The sequence below is a fragment of the Dermacentor andersoni genome, chromosome 3, assembly GCF_023375885.2.
Source record: "Dermacentor andersoni chromosome 3, qqDerAnde1_hic_scaffold, whole genome shotgun sequence".
Classification (NCBI taxonomy): domain Eukaryota; kingdom Metazoa; phylum Arthropoda; class Arachnida; order Ixodida; family Ixodidae; genus Dermacentor; species Dermacentor andersoni.
This window is the reverse complement of record NC_092816.1, coordinates 58,682,063-58,704,675: the sequence shown is the minus strand read 5'-3', so window position 1 is coordinate 58,704,675 and position 22,613 is coordinate 58,682,063. Positions and strand designations below refer to the sequence as shown.

Genomic DNA, 22,613 nt, shown 5'->3' with positions numbered 1-22,613 from the left:
GCGGGTCTGGTTTGGTACAAGCTTGACGTCCGATCTTTTACAATCGACAAGACAGGAGAACTTTGATAGAGGACCATGACATCCGGACGTCACTCCTGGATCTACACCAGGTTCAAGCCGCATTTTATCAACTGCTAAGATCTTTTTGAGTGTCCTACAATACGAATCATGTACTAAGCACACCGACCACAGAACACTCATGCAAACTATACATGAAGTGCTGGCATGCATCAACAGCCAAGCAGATGGAGTTTTTCACTTGGCACTCCGCAACGCACCTCGCTCATCTGGTCATGGTTCAGACCAGCTGCATTTTTCATGAGGTGATAGGCCTCGCAGATGAGCTGCATGTCACCATATTCAATGCCGTTGTGGACCATCTTGACAAAGTGGCCCGAGCCACCGTCGCCAACCTGCACAAAATGAGTCGCACCTTGAACTTGAAAGGTGGATGCAACCAATATAAGGATGTGCTAAGGACAATAGGACAAAATTATGTGCACACTTGTCTGCAAGAGAACGCACTCACTATGAGGGATGACCATAGCTTCAAGTAAAGGTCTACCATGGCCACAACCATGCTCAAACCTTAAAGAAACTTAACACAAATGTCACCACAAAGCTAGAGCTTTGAAAGACATTTTGTTTTTACAAGTTAAAGCAGTGAAACAAGGATGTGAGAAATTAGAAAAAAAGCTTTTCCTGTACAGTTTATTTGCACGATCTTAATCCAGAAATGCATACCAAGTCTCTTAGTGAAGCAATTTTTTTTTTTTTTTTTATGTGCACAATTGTAATTTTCACGGCAGCTTCAAGTTTAAGCAAGGCGAATTTTCAAAGTGGCAAAGAAAGCACTGCCATGAAGCAGCACTTGAAGGCAAAACTCGAGCATAAGCCATCCCTCTTCTTTATTTCAATTTTGTAAATTTTTGGTGTGCCGTGCATGCAACGTCAACATACCTGGGTTACATGCACAGCGATGAATGAACCATCTTCACTACTTCCATTAAAAGAAAAGTATTCACACTGAATTCCAAGCAACTGGTCTAAAAAGGGATGCTAAAGAGAAACTCTAAATTAGCTTTGATTGATAAAGTATTTTTCAAAACTATTTTTGTTAATTTCGCAGTACAACATTCATTACTAAACCAGAGAACAAAGGTAAAACTAGGCCATGTTTTTTTTTTTTTTTTAATTTCTCGTCATAACCACAGTCCTGGTATCTGTGCGATGTCATCGAATTCAATGTATTTTCTCATTTTTGGCCTGTTGTGGCACAGTAAACCTTAGACTTTGCTTAGTTCAGTCTTTGGGTCCTTTAGAATGCAATGCAGTCCATCTGTACCTATAGCAAAATTAACTAAGTCTGAGCAGACCATGAATATATCTACGACATCACAGCAAGCTAGTGCGGAAACTTCAAAGCGGGTGGGCCAGCCATTTTCTGGAGGTGGGGGGGGGGGGGGGGTATTGTAGAAGCATAATTTAATACAGCTATTTATTCTTTCTTTGAGGGGTAAATCGCAATTACTAACCCAGTCGCAGCATGGCTCTCCATCTGCCTTTGCAGAAATGCTCTGGAAGATTTCCTTGATGTGGGGCCTGAAAGAAATGCAAAGTAGCAGTTATCAAAACAACAGTCCGGAAGCCAGAGTCCAAAACTTGCAGTAGAATTCGCCAGTGTTAAAGGATGTAACGATCAAGCGTTTAGCGTGAAATTGGACTGACTGTTGTGCGCACAGCCTAACAATGTCACTTCTCCAGCTACAAGCTTTTGAACTAAACCAGCATTTCAGCTTCAAAATGCTCACCAATTATAGAGTGTTTCAGACATCCTTTTAAAAAGTTCGCAACATTGAATGATAGCAAGTTTTCCCATTCTGTTTGTGTAGATAAGTAGCTAATTGAAGTTTGCTTGTTGGTACTCTTTTTAGAGTAACAATGAAAACAGACAATCTTGAAAGGTGGAAGAAAGGCTGCTAGGAGATCTTTTCATTTTACACAAGAGTAGAAGAAAACAGCTTACATTCTACCATGACTGTGGAGCTGGGGAAACACTGCACTTCTGTTACTGAACAATGTGTATATCCATTTAATTATGAATCTTACCTTGACAACATTACATAAGGGCATGATATTAGTCATCATTTTTAAAACAAGAAGGTGTGTCGCTCATTAGGGGAAACCATTCCGACTTTAGCAGCTGGATTCTTGCAAGGCCACAATAGCATTAAAGGGCCCCTGAAACGGTTCAGACAAATTTTGTAGACACGTAAGGTACAACTAAAGTTAATCATCTGCATCGCAATTTGTATGAAGCGTCTCATACTAAGAGAGCTACGCACGATTACAAGTTACGCTCCTCCATAGCCATGCACTTTCTCAACTCATTCGCCAAGTGATCGGGCATCACTCCGCCTTCACTGGCTCTGTGTGAAGATGGCACATCGTGTCGTCGACTTCCAGTCGTCCAGGAGCGCGCGCGCGAAGCCTCTCCAAACTCTCCGCCAGCTGCTTGGCAGTCGACCCCAAGCAGTGTGTGTCACGAGCATTCTGTCACAGCAACGAACGTGCCTAGTATGTATTCTGGTATTCTGGCTGGGCGTAAATTCAAGCTGATGAAGGGACTTTAATGTAGACGTACATGAGCAGCCTGATCGGTCTGCACGGCCCAGCCACCTCGTGGTGCAGAAGTTAACCAGCCAAAGAGCTAATATTGCTTTAACCATGTGCAAAACATTTTAAGCATTTACAAAGACAACATGTTAATGATTATGCTCCTGCAAAAAATTTACCTGTTGCTGCCACCTGGTGCAGCCACCAGGTGGCTGCACCATGCAGACTATTTATGTTTGTGCTTCTACTCATCCCATGAAACGGCATGGTCAAACAGCCAGGCCCAGTCACCTTGCGCTTGCATTCACCCAAATACCGGACTTGTGAAACGCTATTGTGGCAGTAATCCTCCGGTGTAAAGTGGCGGCCACAAACGCATAAATCTTGGCGCCGATCAGATACTGATAGTCCAATGCGCTGCAGCCACTCTACTCGTCTGCTGCCTTGCGGAGGGACACTATCTCGCAGCTTCACAAATTGCCAGTCGCTCCGTTTGCAGCCCACAAAGCAAAAAGGCGAATCATGGTGCTCGCGAAAAGACAGGCCGACATTGACAGCGGAGCTTTCGTCAACACGGAGCATGTTGTAACATAAGCAGACACTCGCTGTGTGCCGGAAGTACTGAAGTGTGGCGACAAATTGTTATTGTGCATTCTCTTTCCATTACTTTCTTTTTATAGAAACAAATTAACATTCCAACTATTTCGAACAACATTTCTTCACCATAAAGTTGGAAAAATTATCAATGACAGGCCCTGGGCAGCCAATCGGACAGCTCGCCCTACTAGTGTCATTAGGGCAATTTACATCAAACAGTTGGGGGCGGCTGAAAATTCAGCCGGGCGGTGTGCTGCACTTGGCAGTGATGTACACAACTCAGACATTTAAAACCTTATAGTAAATCACACGCTTTACGCAGAACACTCAGATGCGTGAATTAATGATCAGAAGGACATACTCTAACGACTCAGTACGTTTGTACAAAATCGTCAAAATCGTTTGAGGGTCCCTTTATTGTGAATTGTTGGTGCAAGAAAAAATTCACCGATGATTATGATCCTCCCGAATGCAAAATTTTAGCGCAGCTCTAGATCTGTTTTCATTTTGCAATATGCTGGCTGGCACGGACAATTGGTCTCGTGTGTCATGCTGCTAATAGAGCGAAGTGTGGCACCACTGCCTCGCTAATCTGTAAATCACGAGAGTCAGTGCGTGGGTGGCGCTTGGGCACGATTCACAAAAACCGGCGCCGACAAACCTCCCAAACGCCCCTCACTACTCTGGCGCCATCTCGTAGCCACCGTCTCCAAACTATGCTTTTCTTCTCATGCTATCACCCTACCCTCCTCCGCTTTTCTGCCCCATGGTTCCAGAGCAACCTCCTCGTGCCATTTTTCTCTTGGCACTTTTCATCCCCTGCTGAGCGCCACATTCGCTCTAATCTTTCGTTGTGCTCATTCGCTTGGTCATGCCGACGCTCACCACAGGAACGGGTGCCAAAAGCTGCGCTCTAAAAGAGGACCAAGATAGACTGGCGAGTGTTATCACAATGAAGCACCTCGGATGTGAGAGAAAATACAGTTAGAGCTTCAGATAAGCTTTGACCATCTAGGGTTCTTTAATGTGCATTCAAAGCACTGTCTCCATTGGAATACAGACCCCTTAGTCAGAAAAAAGTCAGTATTATCATTAACAGCTCACTGTGTCCAAGGTGATGTGACACCCATTTAATATGAAGGGCAGTAAAGTTGTATCATTACTATTATAAGTGGCTTTGCTATAGTGATCCAAACAAAAACTGATTGTGGGGAAACGGAGACCGGTCAATAGTGGGCAGACAAAGGCACCTCGGCCTGAAGCCAACATTTCGACAATAGGACTCGTCTGATAAAGCCAAGTCCCTTTATCAAAATGTCGCCTCCAGGCTGAAGCCCTCCTCATTAAGCCACTGTTGATTATTTCATCATACTAAAGTGAAACTGACAAGTATCTCAGCTAAGAAAAAGACTGGACCCACCAGGCCTCAGGGTTGCCACCAGGCATGAGCGATGGGCCTTGTCGTGCACCTTCCTCACCACCGCTCACTCCAGAGCCCACGAATAAAATGCCCTTGCTTTTGAGGGCCTCACACCGGCGCTCGCTGTCCTGGTACTCCGAGTTGCCACCATCAATGATGATGTCGCCTTTGTCCAGCAGAGGAACCAGCTTGTTGATGAAGCCGTCGACTGCCTCTCCAGCTGCCCAGAAGGGAAAATTGCATAAGTCATCATTAACACTCCATCGCTCAAACACAATTTGTAAGGAAGTGCAAGAGGGAACGCAAAACCTTTTCTTGACACTGAGGATGTTAATATTGAGTACTTTCATGTGCCACCAGCTGTCGCGAAAAATTTCACTAGAGCCTCTTCTTGCTCGGCTCTGTTGCTATATGCTCGACGCCAACAATACTTGGTAGCATCTTGGTGCTGCTCCAAGAAATCGTGCTATGATCTCTAGCACTGGCTTGTGCCACTTTCATCCACAGCTGCTCCTGAATCCCGTTAGATATGCTTATCTCCCAAGCTTTAGCATATGCAGTCTGCTTGCCTGCGTTCTGATGCACAATCAGCTGGAGCATCAGCTTCCGGAGCTAAAGTGCCAAAAATTAAAGCCAGGCAAACTACATTCTTTCAGTCAACTGTTTATCGCTTACTTATTACAATGCTTACTGCTGCCACGACAGCATGATAATGATGTTGAAACTGATGGCTTGATGTCTTGTCTGGCTAGGTAGTAAGTTCATGTTAGAAACATGGCAGAGGCAAGTGCAGGGTTGGCAAACAAAGGCTGCAGTGTGAAAACCAGATTGTCAGAACATTTAACCACACCCTTTTGTGTTCAATGTCCTGTTTCTTTTGACCCTTTCTTCATTGCAAGAAGCAAGCTAAATTTCACTGTTTTGATGGCCTACCTCTTCAGTCCAAAACATGTTAACACAGTCTGAAAAGTACATATATGTATATACATATAATACATATCTGCATTGCCAGGTGTTCTTTCTTTTAGCTGCACCAAATTTCAGGAAGTTGCCTGCGGCAGATAGCAGAACTTTAACCCTTGAGCTAAATTACTTTATGAGGTAGTCATTACTTTTACGAGCAACCAAATACGTAACTGAATAATGAACCTGTGTTCCTCGCATGGCTCTCATCTCCTGTAGTGCGGCTTCCCCGCGTAGCTAGGTAACGCCGGCGGTCGGCGTAGTTGCAGAATAGTACGAGAGATGGCGCGAGTGTTGCGCTGCTAACGCCATCTAACGGTAGGGTTACTCGGGCGCAAAAGGGAGTAGCCTCTTTCTTTTTGGCTCGGGAACGGCTAGGTGCGCGGACGCTTCGCGCGCGCGCCAGCATGCTTCGCGGGACCGTCCTGTGAAATGCTTCGGAGCGGGGCACCGGGATGGACAAGCACGATCGTTCTAACGCGTCACCATTTGTTTGCGTGACTGTACACGCGAACGGTTAAGCGTTATCCGGCATCGGAGTGAGCATATTCGCGCGATATCCTGTCGCGGTGAGTCGGACTTCCTCGATTAGTCAGCGCCCATCGGCATGTTTCTATGAGTTGTGATTTGGCTAGCCGGCCTTACCGTATAAACGGCGTAATTAATGCCCTTTTGTTTGTTACCACTGCTGTGTTGTCGTTCCTTCGTCCAGAAAGCGCGAATGAGATCCTACAAAGTCATCATCATCAGGTTGGTTTATGTACACTGCAGGACGAAGGCCTCTCTCTGCGATCTCCCATTACCCCTGTCCTATTACACTATTTAAAAGTGTAATTACTTTACACACATATTTCAATCTACTAATTCTTATCGCTGATTACGCAAGGCGTATCCACTCGGAACGCCAGTTCCGAGATATGAATTTTCAAAGTGTCCGAAGAAATGCATTGCCGTTCCAGTCACTTTTGAGCTCCAATGTATGAAACTGCATTTTCTTTAAAAAATTAGGTGGGACAGGAGCTCATTTTTACCGCAACTTTGACGGCGCTCATGTCGAAACCGGTGCCGTTCTTAGAATTCGTTTCAAGTCTATGTGCCTTGCAAACTCAAGGCCACAGCTCGTAGATTGAAATATGTGCCGTAAGGTAACCACTAAATATTATTTGCACATGACTACAATTTTCTTTTATGCTGGCCTCATGCTTGAATACTAATATACTCTGAAGCACCATGATGCTGTGCAAGCCCAGCAAGAAAAAAAGATACTACCTCACAACCTCTGCTTCAATTTGAACACTAACGCCAAGCATAATTTACAGTCTGCACGAACTTTGCAGTTTAAACACGCTTGTGATCAAATGTTGCCAAAAACTAAGCGAGGTTTAAGAGTATGCGTGCTAAGGGAATACATTTTTTATGGTACATTCAGCACAACGATATTCCGCTGTAAACCTGAAGTACATAATATAGCATGTACGAATTACAAGCCAATACAGGGTCATATTTGCTGTTTATTGTTACAAGCAAGCCTGCTTCAGAAGGACTTGAGTTAGGCCTAGTTGGTAGGGGTGTGCGAATAGCTATTTTTGAGAACGAATCCAATACGTTGCGAGTAGTGCCAAAAGCAAATATTCGAATATTTTTCGAATAATAAATTGTCGTTATCACAATTAATATAATATGATGTTCACAACCCAGTATTCTCAAAGTTGGCAAGTTTCTGTCATTACATAGTTATGAAGCGTTGTTTATTAAAAGCACGAATGGGGCATTAGGAACAAACATGTAGTTTCTTCGCATGCACAAAGCTCTTCAGAGAGTGCGAATGACTGCTGCACAGCCTGCGAAGTATGGCTGCCTAAGTGACGTAGCCTGCCCCACTATGCAAGCTTTCATGACTTGTGTCTATACTATGCCCTTGGGAGTGAAAATTTACTTCACTCTTGCTCCACTTTTCTTTAGGTTTATTTGGGCGCAGTTGACGTTTTGAAACATTCGAAAAACATTCGCATTTACGAATTGCAACTATTCGATTTGAAGACCGAATCGAAAAGGACGCTATTCGACTAACTATTCGAAAGTTTCGAATATTCTCGCACCTCTACTAGTTGGTGTTTACTGCACGTCATGGTGACCACTAACAAAGGACAAAGACAAAGAAAAACGCAAAACGACAACACAGGCGTTATCACCGTGTCACCGTTTTATATTTCTTTCTGTCTTCTTTTATTAGCGGTCAACTGGACATGCAGTGAGCAGGCATGCATCTCCTCGAATTCGTCATTTCACACATAGGGCAGATCATCCACAACTGAAACTCGCTGCCTAGGCATCACAAAATGTAGCCCGACCTTTGACAAGCAGAACAATTCGGCGTGGAGTCTTGAGCTTGGAGACAAATTCGTCGAGGGAGTGGGCGCCGATAACCTTGGTCCCCTTTGCCTCTTTCTTGAGAAACTCGTCCACTTTCTCGACTGTTCTGTTGAAGGCACATACCTAGGGGAGAAAAAAGAATTCGGCAGACACACTTAAGATTGCCTATGTGTGGGAATGCGAAAGCATTATAGTCCTTTTGGTGAAATGCTTTTCTTCTGCGCGTTCCTTATCTGCGCAAGTTCTCGCCTGCGTTTTACCAGTGCCTCGGCAAGGCCAAATGAAAACTCTCTAAGCGTCTCAATCCACTCGCTTGCCCGTAAGGAGCTCATAATTCGAACGACTGCTCAGCGGCGTTCAACTGGATATTAATGCTTTCTATTTTATACACTCAACTTACACACTCATGACGTGGCACCACCTCCTACACATTGGCTGCGCCGTCACGTGCCTAACCACGCACGCACTAGACCACATCTTCAGCAAGCCAGACGGCCGCGATGTGACGTGCACAGTGACGTATGCACTAGCCACACCTTTATTCACCCAGAACCGTGGAGTGGCCGTAGGGATGAGGAAGCGTGCTCGTCTCACACCCCATAGGGGCTGGGCTTGATTCCCATCGAGACCGAAATTTACGTAATATTATTTTCGAAGGAATTAATTTACAGGAACCTCTGAGAAATTTGACGTCAACTTGACTACAATGACGAATTTTCGCGTAATGGGGCATATAATGCTTTCGCATTAAAATGTAATGTCAAAGCATTATGGACAGACAAAACTATCAGATGCAACAAGAAGCGATGAGTACCTTTGTGCCTTTAAGCGTTTCTTACAGTTTTGAATCTCGAATACACGCAGATCTGAACTCGCTGCAAAGGTTACCAAGAATAGTCCACCATCACACCCAACCATGCAATCTTGTACTTCAAACACTAGAAGGTAGGTTGAAGGTTGGTTGGTTGAAGGTTTATTTCCGCAACTGGTGTTGCGAGGACAGCCAGGGAAAAAGCTGTATAGACAGCTTGAGAGACTCATTTGCTGTGAAGAAGCTGCAAGTAGCTGTGACCCCATGGATGTAGCGGTCAGATCTTCAGGCAACAATTCAAAACGTCACTGGTAAGTCGCGAAAAATATATCAATGGCAATGACATCTGCACCAAGTGATTTAGGTCCATGCTTGAGAAGGTAACATTAATATATTAATGTTGCAATATGACAACACCAAAGAGAAGAGAGAATGGTGGAATTAACAGGAATATAAAGGTTCAAGTTATTGTGTTTTGTCTACTATGAGAAGTGTACAACAGGGCCGAAAAAGCTCTTAGTTGTTTTGCTTTGCTAACTATACATAAGAAGTTCGTGTGGTAGCACATACACATGTGTCACTATAAGTTGAATAATCACCGAGGTTACCCATGTTACCACACTGAAGTATAAAGCAAAAAATTGTTACGGTTTATTTATTTTTACATACAGTATGTTGATGTCATATGATATACGATGTATGAGTTTGATGTCACCACCATCATGAAAATACTAACTTCTTTACATCCGGTATCTTTATAAGCATATATTCATTACATGCAGATATCGGTGAACACATCTTAAATTTGCTTCCTTATATCCAATAAGTCGTTATATCGACATTTGACTGTAAAGTCAATGGCATTTACTTTGCCTCTTTTACATGTGAGCACTTAATGCAGCAACCTCAACTGTCTTTGATGCTGTTTAGGTGCATGACTGGAGAGAAGACTGGCTAGATACAAGAGACCAAATACAAAACAAAGAAAGACTTCTGAATGCTCACCACAAAGCCATGGTCATTCATGTTCAGGATCAGGTTCTGTCCCATGACCGCCAGGCCAATGAGGCCTATGTCTGCCCTGCACAAAGAAAAGACAGGCACACATTAATTATTTCAGAATGTTCAGTAAAACGGCACCTTTCTTGCATTCCTTTAATGTTGAAGTCTAAGACCTCTTATGCAAAAAGTATGCGGAATATCTGGAGACTTGGAGACAAAATATAATAGAAGCAAGAGGTGTCCGAGTCTGGTGCCAATGTTTTGACAAGCGGATTTTTGCAGCAATGTTGGTGCCATTATTAGTAGGAAAGTACAATGGACTAATCCAAGGTTAGGCAGCATTTTAGGGTGGTAGACTAATAACCATATGCTTTTAGCGCAATGAAATGCATTGCAAGCATCAACACAGGTGGACTGCAAGCAGGCGCTAGATTTTATTTGCTAGTGGAAATCAAGGGTGCTCCAATAATGGTGTGGCACGCTTAAAAATTTACACACACTGCTCCAGCAATTGTGTGCGTATTTATTTCAGATAATTCAGACTGCAAGTACTAATTAGACCAAACTGATTAGTCAGCAATTTCACTAACAGCAATAATTGCAACTTTTGTCGTGGTATGATCATTGACGTATCGACCAGTCATGTGTACATTCAATGCACAAGTACAAACAATGTGTAAATAGCCCAATTGATAAGAGAAATTGTTTTGGAGCAGTTTCTCCAAGCATAACAGCTTGCAAAATCCGCATTATTAGTGCGAACCCAAAGTGCAACGAGAACACTTATAAAACCACTAAGCATAGGATAAATATTCCATGACAGTGGCAGCCACTAAAGTGGATAAAGTGCCCAGTCTAGGAAGGTCTGATAGGTCCAGGAAGGCATATCTGGAGAGGACATAGGGAGCTCTTTAGTTAAAATCAAGGACACCTACCAGCATAAGATACTCGACTACATGCTACTCTGCACGGGAGGAGAGACGAAGGAGGGCGAATCAAAACGGGAAAAAAAAGAACACAGCACAACCATATCTTAATTTCACTTTTGGCATCTCCAGCAATGAAGACTGGCATCTCGATTTCACTGCTAGCTTTTCGAATTATAGCTAGCGTTTTGAAATAAAACCAATGAACAAAAAACCGAGGGCTCGATGGTGCGTCAACGAGACTGCCAGAGAACTAATATGTGCATGTATCAAAGGGCTGACATCACGAACAGACGTCGGCTCACACCGAATGTGAATCACGTCAGGTGTACTCTAGCTTCCCGCCCCCATCATCTGAAATGCATGCTTGAGAACACTTAAGGGAAATACTACATCGAGCTACATTGAAAGAACAGGCATCTGTAATAACGAATCCATCATTCGTAACGAGAACGGAGCTTCTGCAAGCAAGAAAATGACGAAAACAGAAAATCGGAGTGGCGCCGTCTGTGGCGCACTATGGTACCTCTCACGTGACGTCAGCACTACCCAATTCACAAGTAGCGGAAAAGAGAGAGGACACGTAGAGTTTTCGTTAGCTCCTCAGTTCTCGCGCGGGCGGTTCAAATAGAGGAGCAGCAGCAATTCTCCGGTGACAATTTTCTACGCAACTTTGTTGACGCACAGGAAGCGATGGTAGACTTCTAGACGAATAGCCCATCGATCTAGCTCGACCTATCTTCCTTTGAGTCCCTTTAACCTGAAAACGGCACTTGCGACGTTAAATGTGATGCGAGACGGCTGCAGCCGAAGCACAGAGTATAGGAAGGCACTGTATATATTGCATACACGCGATCAAAGGTATAAGTGGGCGCTAGGCGATGGCGTACTCGGGCGGCTCGCCTACTTTCTCATCCACTGGTTGAGCTTCATCGCCGCGGAGGCAGGCGCGGCACGGGCAGCCGGTGATCGGCTGCAGCCCCTGCAGCGGTCGCGGCGACAGCGACAGCGACCGGTCCACCATCGCGGTGGACTTCCTCGTCCTCGCCGCTTCGGCCGCGGCCGGCTGCAGAAACCCCGCCGACTCCTCGGCTTGAGCACGGTGATGATGATCCCGGACAATGGCACATGCCCACAACACGGAGGCGGCGATCGTCCAAGATGCGGGCGGCCGGAAAACGAATTGGCAGTTTCGCCCACAGTCAAAGCATTGAACGCGGTATAGCAACGTTTCGCGCCGCGCTACCGCTCTTCACGCGGGGTTCTGACTATAGGAAGGCGACACAGCCTCGCGAGGCAAACGTGGTCGCCTCATGAGGAGTGCTCAGCGATTGAAACGTTATACTCGGACCCCCATGGCGACCGGTGCATTTCCCGCTACCGGTAGATGCTGGTTGGCCGCTGCGGTGCCAAGTTCAGTACCAATGTATCACAAAGGCCTCCGCTTTCGTAGTATATAACAATGCACCAGCTTCAGTGCCCCCAGCGCCCACCGGGGGCTGATGAAGCACAGGCGGCCACGCGCTGAGCACTGTATACATTCCCAGTGCGTGCACTCTTAAGCAAAATCACACCCTTTTGCCCCACAAGAATAATCGTCATCTGTGTTTTCCGCATTTCCTTTATTTAACGCGGCGGGCCCGGTACTTCCAAGTCGCGAACGGCATGCCCGTTATCAGCATGACAGAGCATTCTCGACAGGAAAGTAGCGGGCGCAGCGTTTTCAAGGAAAGAAATGCAAGCAAGACAGATGACGATTATTGTCGTGCGGCAAATATACACCCCAAAGGATGTACATGTACATTTGTTTAAGAGTGCGCACTAAAAAAAAAATTAAAATTAAATTGCGGGGTTTTACGTGCCAAAACCACTTCCTGATTATGAGGCACGCCGTAGAGGAGGACTCCGGAAATTTCGACCACCTGGGGTTCTTTAACGTGCACCTAAATCCAAGTACACGGGTGTTCTCGCATTTCGCCCCCATCGAAGCACTAAAAAAAGTGTACACCCTTTGGGGTGTATATCTGCCACACAACAATAATCGCCATCTGCCTTGCTTGCGTTTCCTTTCTTGGAAACGCCGCGCCCGCTACCTTCCTGTCGAGAATGCTATGTAATGCTGATAAAGCGCATGCCGTTCGTTACTGGAAAGCACCCGGCTCGCAGCGTTAAAGAAAGGTAATGTGGACGAGACGGATGACGTTTATTGTTGTGTGGCAAAGATACGACTCAAACTTTTCTTAGAGTGTGTAGCGCTTATGCAAGGTTTGTGTCTGAATTTCTCCCCCGTTGTTGTGCGCTGAAAGTTATTCATCATGAACGAATTAGCCCGGCAGCCTATTCTTGTGAACCCCCCACGTGAGGTCAGCATTCGTCTGAAGCCCAAGGTTCAGGTTACACGGAATACTCGGTATCCGAAACGAGGTCGCGCCCGCTCGAATAAGCGTCGGTTCTCCCGCTATTCTCTCACACGGATGCGCATTTAGCTTTACACGCGGGACAAAAAGTTCAAGTATTTACCACCGAAGAGAAGCGACGAAATGACGAGAAAGACAAAAGATGTCCTTGGCCACGTTGCCACGACTCAACGCAAACATAACGACAGCTAGTTCGCGGCCATTAGGAAAGCAGCGCCTAGAAAGCAAGCCGAGACGAAACCGTCGCGCTTGAAACTTGCGGTGATGAATGACGCGCTGCTTCGCCGGTGCCCGAACGGTCCTTTTCTTTCCTGCAACGATGCCAAGGGTGTACAAGTTACACCCTTCGGACACCCTTTCCCCGCTAAAGGGGTCAAACCGGTGCAAAATCGGCGAAGGCGAAAGATTCCCCCCTCTCTCGCCAGAACGCGAAGAAGCTTCTCGGGTCCTCGAGCTAAATAAGCTGATCCCAACTCTCATCTACTGCGCATCTACCAACCACCCTTAAGGAAGCTGCTGAATTCACGCTCAAAAATATAATAAAGTCAACAAGGCGTGCGTGCGCGCCAACTCATTCGTGACGAGCGCGCTTGAGAAAGCCGGTATACGGTGCCATTAGGAGCCGCTTAAGAGGGAGTTCAGAAAAGCTAAAACACGCGTATACGACAACGACCGGAGAGAGATAGCTGGAACAGCGGCCGAAGCGAGAGAAAACGACCGAGCGAATCAACCGACCTGCACGGCGTTCCTTTCTCCCCGGCCCTCGACAGTCTCTCTCGACACCCTTTAAGCGAGACTTCTCGACAGGGAGGAGCGGCGCGCGCACCCCCGCAAGCAGTCCTCCTCGCGTGCCCGAGATGGAGGCCAGAGATGCGACGGAGCGAGCACGCAGCTCGTCAGTCTGTACACGTCTATTGTGCAGTCGCAGCATGCGCTGTGGGCCAGCCGACCGACCGACCAACCGACCATGCAACGCTCGAACAGAAACAGCGCAACCGCGCTCAGACGTGCTATAGCGGCTTTGCAAATGCAGTACTTGGCCCCGGAAAGAAAACATTGGCTCAGAAAAAAAAAAAAAATTGAATAAATACTACGTGTCATTCGCAGCATACGTGAATACCGCGAACGTATTGCTTCTTAAGCGCGAGATAAAAGCGCGAGGCGATAGCACGCGAAATATAAGCCGTCAACACGTTCAGCTGCGCGCTCGATCGCTCTAAAAATGTTGCGTGCAGTGCGGCAAAAGCCTTAGTCTCGTAAACTGGTGCACTGCCTACCCGTTTTCCGCCATTCGTTGCAGAATAGGAATAATACGGTAATGCTCAATACGTCAGCGAGAGAACAAGAATTCGTGAAGCGCCGTCAGCCTCTAGGATCCGCGCAAGGGCACGTTTAGATACGCGAATTAAACACAGAGGATACGGATTATGAAAAGGAAGCCTACAGAAAAAAAAGAAAAAACAGGTCGGATAAGCACATACGGCAGGTATTGCGTAACAAGTCATGGCCGGCAGCTTACCACTATCCTCACAAAGCACATTGTATATAACATATGGGGCCAGAAACACTGAGGTCAACAAAGAAGCTTAAGAAAAAGACCACGATGATATCAATGGAACGAAAAATGACAGGCGTAACTTCCAGAGACGGGAAGAGAGCAGTGTGGATCAGAGAGCAAACGGGGGTTGCCGATATTCTATAGTTGACATTAAGAGGGAAAAATGGAGCTGAGCAGGCCATGTAATGCTTATAACCGACGGTCTATTGGAGTAATGAAATGGGTTCCAATGGAAGGAAAGCACAGTCGAAGACGGCAGAGAATTGAGTGGCGTGATGAAATTAGGAGAGAAAGACAGGAGAATGATAAAAGGCATGGGGGTTAGCCAAGACTGAGGCCGCGTCGGCTACACTGCACTAAGCGGAAGGGGAAACTGGAAACAGAATCAGCTGGCGCAAAAGGGGGAATTGGAGATCGCCGCGAGAGGCCTTCGTCTTGAAGTGGATATAATTAGGATGATAATGAATGCGCGTATTGGTGACATCACTAAGCTGCAAGCCAGCGCGAAACCGCTGACCGAATCTGTAGGGAACGGGTGATGAGAGTAGCCGGAACAGCCCAACAGACAGTTTTGCATCGACCGCTATATGTTATGTGCGACTGAGTGTGCAGTCTCGCAGGCAGACTATTTAAAATGTTTAGAAGAACGAGCTTAGATATAGCATTTGTCTGTCTAACTTGCATTACAACCAAGAGAACGGATTGATGGCTGATTGACGTCTGCAGGCGACGAATCTTTCGAATAGACGATGCCAGCAATTCTTAATTGTTTGTTGCAGACGACGATGAAAATCACATCAAAGGCATCGAGCAACCCGGCGTTCGAACGCAGGCTACGGACGAACTGTCCAACCTACCGCGTCTGCGTTAAAAGGAACGTAAATAGAGACATTCTCAAGACAGATCTTCAAAAATTGGCCCTTTCCAGTTTCTCAAAAAACAGACGCATTCGGTGAGTCACTCGCCGTCGTCTGCTTTCTGCGCTGTATACAGACGACGGCTCGAAACAAGCTCCCGTGGCCGCAAAAGACGGCGATCGAGTCGAGCGACACTGTATTCCATTAAGTGCTACTGCGGATCAGATCGGCAGGCGCAGTGCGTAAATACATTGCAATGCTGCATGAAAAACGGCCGCTAGCACGTGCGCCCACACAACACGCGCGCAGAGAGAGAGAGAGAGAGAGAGAGAACGCACGATACGTAACGGCGATTACGGGCGCGCACCGCTAATCGCGCACCGCCCGTCTGCGCCCCAAAAGGCCGCACGTACGCACGCACCGCGAACGCGCCAGCGGTTACGCCAGACGACCGACGGCCAAGCCAAGCCAAGCAAGGCAAGGGCCGCGTAGCGTGCGTCGAACTCTGCGCAAAAACCTTGCCGTTGCTTGAGCAGCGGCGTGTCTGCGGCCTTGTGCCAGAAAGGAAAACGGGCGTCCCTCAATTATAGCCGAGGGCCGTTAACAGGCGTTTTTCAGCTTCGCGCTATCAAAGACTGAGCTCTTTCCGATTTTCTTGGTTTTTATCTTTTTCTGCACATACGTCTTATTGGCATGCGCGTGCCCGGATATAACTACAGAGACGCCCGTAATCGAAGGCGCGCTGGGCATTGCACGAAGCAGATATCCCCTGCGCGACGCCCTCTATATTAAGAGCGAAGTCGACCTTCGAGGTATGCTAAGAGGAAACGCGTAGCACGCCTAGAGTTAGCGTGAATAATGGGCAAGGGCTTTCGGGCACGACTAGAGATATTGCAAACGACAGCTTGCACGCATTTCATTCTCCGCAGCCAAGAGCACCCTGGAGCAACAACATCGCGCCCTGGGGTGCATGCCCATGTGGGCGAATGGCCGTGTGCGTGCGCTGTATATGTAACCAAAGAGGTCAAAAAAATTCCATTCCACTCTGAAGGTGGATGACCAGCGAAGCTGTAGCGCATCACACAGGGCTAGACAAGGGCACGTATTTATTTTCAACGTTTGGTAACGGCAGTGACGATAGCTTTGCGATTACTGCGATATACACTGATCGGTTCGGTTACAACCTTAGACGGAACCCTGGTCAAAGTTAAATCTATACACGACCGCTGTTGAGTAGTTGAGTGAATTGGATTGGTGTGGCACTTCAAACCAGACTCTTCTAGCGCAAACTGAGTGAACCATTTCTTGTCTGGCTTTGAAATGTCCACTTTGAAGTCTCCAACAATGATCACAGAGGTAGTGTCGTCGCGGCTAACCCATGCAAAAGTGCGTGGTCACTAAGTTCTCGGTGTCACACTTGGGTTTGCTTGGAGATATATACACAGTGTGTATCACCATTCCGCCTTTCATTTGTACGGCACAGACATCCCCACAGCCGGAGGCAATGTCCTCTTGCGAGTCAAGGGTGTACATGGTTGCACATACATCTTGTTCTTTGCGTATATGGCAATGCCTCCTGCTCGGGAGTCAATGTGCTGTTCACAAACGATTACACTATGCGCACGGACATTAAACAATGCATTTTGATTGATTTATGCAATTTATTATTTATTATTATGATTATTCGGGGCGGAGTCCTTGAAGCCTGCTTCACCTCCGCCGTGGGTCGGCCCGGCATTGCACTACCTCCGGGATCGGCCCACATTTTTGCTAAAGGGGAGTAGAGGTAGGCAGCGTTGCTGCAAAATTTGCGGCAGCTACCGTACTAGCCCGACTTAGACAAAAAGGGGGGCAAAAAGCAGTGGCGAGCAGGAGTGCGTTAAAACAAAAGGGCGCATATTTTCAACACTTCTGTACATAACGACGATTTTACAAGTACAGTTTACCGTAGGTTAAACGAAATATACGCAGCAGTCTTGGGGCGTTATGCGCCTTCTTATCGGAAAACGAAAAAAAAAAACAAAGAGGAGACTTTCCATACACTGAAACAAGTTGAAAAATCGCGTTTTGTTCCGATGTAGTAGACTGATAAGGCATGTGACCGGAAGCTTTATGGAGCCACACGCACGCTGCTATTATCGCGTATACGAAACCGACCACTCCAGTGGAACAGCGGGAATGCCCATCAGCTAACGGTACGTATACATATATACACAGACAGGGGAGGCTTCGCGTGTGACAAGGAGTTAGACGCAAGGAAAACGCCATGAAAACGAGACGAACAGGGACGCTTGCACGCGTAAGTTCAGCAGTGGTATAGAAACCTTTAAATAAAGGTGGCTGACTTCGGCTTTGGTTTGTTTGGATGTGCACGAAGACATGGCCTATAGTTTGCCGTATACGCAGTGTTTCCTACAAAAAAAAAATATATTGACGCGTGTACTTATCTTTATCGGGCGACCACGTTTCGCCGCCTAACAAATGTAATCGCACAGCGCGGGATGCGCCTGCATGTATCCGAAGTTTCTGGAAAGTTATCGATGCTTCTATCCGACTGTCTGTTGTCGCCGAACCCTGTGTTATCTGATTTCATCGCGTGACGCGAATGGTGTAGAACTTTGTGGAAGGCACGCGGGCGACGCGGGTCCGAACGATTAGTCTGGAACATTCGACGACTGCAGTATAAAAGCCGACGCGCTTGACCCGCTGATCAGATTTTCGACGATCGCCGAGCGTGTTCGCCACTATCGTTGTGCTATAAGTGTAGCCTGTTTTGTGGGCACAGGTTCGCCCAATAAAAGTTAGTTTTGTCATTCACAGTATTGATACTGTGTTATTGAACGTCACCACCACGTGACAATATCACTGAGGCAACTCCGGCGCTACATAATGTCTTTGGAAGCTGCAAGCATGGCGGTTCAGCCAGCACGGAACTGATGCAAACTGACTTCAAACGGCCTTGCGTACGTGTTCGCAAATATATCATGTTCTACAAAAAGAAATGTCCGTTAACCTAATAATTCGCGATGGTTACGGCTGTGCATAGAATAATTGTGCCTTGCTGTGTTTAGAAAGCTATGGGCACTTCGAAATTTAGAAAACGTATAAAAGCGTAATGAACAGCAGCACAAGGACGTCTGAAGCCACAATCTCGATGATTAGACAAATCCATGCAATATTCATCATCTCCATGGTAATTGTACAATCGCAGCGTCACAGTCCCCCTTAAGCACTTTTTGTAGGAAACTACGGCCCCACCAAATGATACACAGGTATAAAAGCAAGGACGTATGGATAAGAGAAGTTCGAAGCTTTCAACCAACAGATATAGTCTATACAGTGACGCCGGCTTGTGTTTACTTGCAGGATTACTCCGCAGTATGCGATAGAGATATGAAAACGAAAAACTTATAAAGCTTATATGGGTAGGGCTTTTGGCAGCTGCAACCACGTCGATATATTAAGCTCCACCATGCCTCGTTTCGAAACACTTCGTCAAAGACAGGACATTCCCCTTTTGGCACGACAAGCGAAACGCCAACTTTTTTGCTTCAACGCCAGGCGGAAATCGGCGATTAAAAAGGCTTACAGGGCGTTTATACGTGTACAAAGATTGACAAAAAAAAATGTTCTTAAAAAAATTCTACAGATCCCTGTACCACCAGCGTAGCAGAGAACAGCGGGTTGCCAGCGCCGAGCCAACAAACTTCGCTCCATGCAAATTGGTTTGTCAGCCAGGTTTTTTGGCCTCTGTGGGTACAAGCTACAACGACCTGCGCATAAAAGACACCGACACCAAGCCCGAAGCCGTTTTGCTCGTTCCGCATGAGTGGCAGTGAAGAGAAAGCCAGAAATACAAAACGAGAGTGCGATAACGGAGCCCGCCTTCGGCAGGTACAAACGAACAGGATATACGAGAGCCAGGCAACGTGTATTACACACAGCTCGGCGCAAAAGAAGCAAAACACGAAAGCGTCGAGCCGCTCCAATTTGAACGCGAAACCCAGCGCGGGCTGCGAGGCAAATAAAAGAAGGAAAAAAAGGAAAAAGAATAAGAAAAAGTAAATTGCCTGCGGTCAAATCCGCCCGCGGTGGAATGGGTTGCACGCCCATAGGGTGGGTGACGCGAAAAGTGAACGCTGTCGACGACGCGGATGAAAAAACTGCGCGTTAAGCTTTCAAGTCTTAAACGAAAACAGAAAAAACAAACAACTGACCCTTAAAGATAAGAGCAGGATCTCAGAACTACGAGTAACTTTCATTAGGGCGAGGCGTAAACAACGACAGCAAAATCGCACATACCCTCGGTGCCAGTTTTAAGCTCGTCTGAAGTAATCGAAGGCGGAACCAGCGTAGGCAGCAGAAGCGGGGTGGAAAGCTTATCAACGCATACAGGGATCGGAGAATAAGAGGGGGTCTTGCTCCACGTACTGGACTGTCGGCACGCCTCAAGGGAGGGACGGGGGGAATTACGAAGAAAATTAAGAACACGGACCATGAAGCCGTGCAGGGGAAGTTATTTGTCATGTTTGATTGAAGTGCAGAAGCAAGAAGGAAACGGTAAATGAAGGCGGACGAAAAGACTCGGAAAGAACTATAATATACCGCCGCAGGTGGGAGCTGAACCCATATCTTCCGAACTAGACGGGCGGTGCATATGGTGGAGGCCACTATTCCGTCCACTTTCTTGGCTATTAGGCGCACGCGTACAATATTAGCGCTGCGAGTGTTTCAATGTAGCAAAACTCAGCCCGAAGAAAGAAGGACGAAGTTCAGGCAATCCGTGGTACTAACCACGATTCCCATGCTTGAAGACACCAAACACAGGCACCAAATGCTCCTCTGTAGTTATTTTTATAGAGGAAGCTATGCTTTTAGTCTGTATCCCCGTTGTATAGAGGCTAAATTTAAACCAACGATACACACTACAACCAACTTTATACACTAACGCTATACTTTCAGCGTCTGCAACACAGGGTGCACACGGATATGCAGTTGCGCCTCGAGTCGATAAGGCAGGCATGTAGCAGGTATATGTTCCCCCCGAGACAGCTCGTAGATTATGTTGAAGATTATTCTCCAATATTTTCGAAATTGGATTAAGCAGCGATAACGGTAAAATGCTCCTCCCGAATACGAAGTGACACGCACGTGTAACTGCAAGGACGTGGTGTAATCATATTCCTGCCGTCAACTTGAGGGGGAAAAAAAGGAACGCTAATTCGATCTATGGACGGCTGTGTCTTCACAGACGGCGATAAGCAACCGTGAGACACGTTCAAGAATACCGCGAGTGGACATAAAAGATTCAGGACGCAAGACCGACGTGCCAACCCATAACACGGCCACGCTACACCTTCATCCGGGCGTGTTGAGGCCGAGAAAAGGCGGGTTTTATTAATTGCCGCATTTATTAATTACCGCATATTTTCCTAACCCTCAATATCCTCTCGTTTACAAAATAATCTGAAGGCAATCGCCCCTTTTTTCCTAACCCTCAATATCCTCTCATGCCAGATATCACGTTTGAAGCTGATGGAATTTGTAGTCTAATGGAATCTTTGAAGCTAACTTCATCGGCTGGTATTGACGAAATCAACGCGAGAGTGCTTAAATATACCAAAGGTGTCGCTAGCGTCATGTTGTCCATACATTTTTCAACCGTCACTCGTCTGGAGTGGTGCCGCAGGACTGGAAGACAGGCAAGACCATTCAGGTCCCCAAAAAAGCTTCTTCAACGCATGTCTTGACTACCCGCCAATTTACATTACCAGTGCTTGTGCCAAACTGATGGGGCTTGTCATCTTTTTCCCCATCGTGAGAGTTCTAACTTCTAAAAACTTTTTTCATCATAGTCAGCACAGATTTCTTAATTTATCTTGAAATACTCAACTTACTCTTCATACCATCAGTTCCCAATTAGACCTTCATATACCTGTAGACTCATTGTTTTTAAACTTCGATAAAGCTTTTGATAAGGTTCCCCACAATCGTCTTTTGTTGAAACTTTCAGTCATGAATCTCAATCTTCTAATTTATAATTGATTGCGCAGTTTTCTAACCGGCCGGCAAATAACTTTTCATCTGCTCTGTCTCCTGTGCTTTCTGGGGTTCCTCAAGCTTCTGTTCTTGGGCCCCTGCTCTTCTAAATCTACATTAATGATCTTCCTAATGATATAGCTTCTAACATACGCCTATTTGCGGACGACTGTCATTTACCGACCCATTAACAATAGCTCAGATATCCTTGTTCTACAGCGTGACTTACAAACAGTTGATAAATGGTGTAAAACATGGCTAATGTCTGTAAATAAAATTTCATTAAACTCTTTCCATCATCGGCATTCTTATGTAGCACCCTCATATTTCTTGGGTAACTCGGCAATATCATCTGTGATATCTTATAAATACCTAGGGCTTATTTTAACGCACGATCTTTCATGGTCATCTCACATCGTTAAAGTAACTAACGAAGCTAACCACAACTTAGGCTTTCTCCGACGAAATCTGAAATTTGCCCCCCCTTCGGTAAAAACCCTTGCCTACAAATCTGCGGTAAGGTTCAAACTTGAATACGCGTGCTCAGTTTGGGGCCTTCACCATACTAATCTTTCTAGCATGCTTGAATCTGTCCAAAAACGCGCAGCCCGATTTATCTTCCACGACTTTTGTTCATATACTATAGTGTCACAGCGCTAAAATCTAATGCGAATCTTTCCAGTCTAGAAACAGGACGTCAAGTGTCCAGGCTCATTCATTACCACAAATTTTATCATGCCCCGATCGATAATAACCGTCATATCGCCCGCTCACCGCCATTCATCCCGCACTATTCATTCAAAGTCAGTATACATGCGCGCACATCATCCCAACTGCATTCGTTTTTCCAACGTACAGCGAGAGACCGGAATGATCTGCCTGAAGGAGCGGTACACCACTCCAGTGCGACTGAGTTCAAGACTGTAATCGAACAGCTTCTTCGAAGCTGCCCACCTCTAATGGAAAACCCCTCTCCAGGGGCATATGAGGAATAAATAAATAAACAGACTGATGGGAAATTGACGCCCCGAAAC

General features: G+C 46.3%; 1 protein-coding gene and 1 pseudogene across 3 annotated transcripts in view; one reads left to right on the top strand and one right to left on the bottom strand.

Moving 5' to 3' along the window:
* Pgd (phosphogluconate dehydrogenase) overlaps positions 1-22,613 on the bottom strand; it is a 63,920-nt gene that overhangs the window by 8,703 nt on the left and 32,604 nt on the right. For 2 of the 3 annotated variants that reach the window (XM_050195234.3, XM_050195225.3), the window contains exons 2-6: positions 9,786-9,861; positions 7,948-8,092; positions 4,634-4,853; positions 1,536-1,602; positions 279-413 (exon numbers count right to left, since the gene is read on the bottom strand). In XM_050195234.3, coding sequence (XP_050051191.1) covers positions 279-413; positions 1,536-1,602; positions 4,634-4,853; positions 7,948-8,092; positions 9,786-9,861 — 643 coding nt within the window. Of the gene's footprint in view, positions 1-278; positions 414-1,535; positions 1,603-4,633; positions 4,854-7,947; positions 8,093-9,785; positions 9,862-11,615; positions 11,657-22,613 lie in introns of those variants that run through there. The other variant, XM_055063050.1, reaches the window with a different exon arrangement.
* LOC126521020 (U2 spliceosomal RNA) lies at positions 17,187-17,308 on the top strand (annotated as a pseudogene).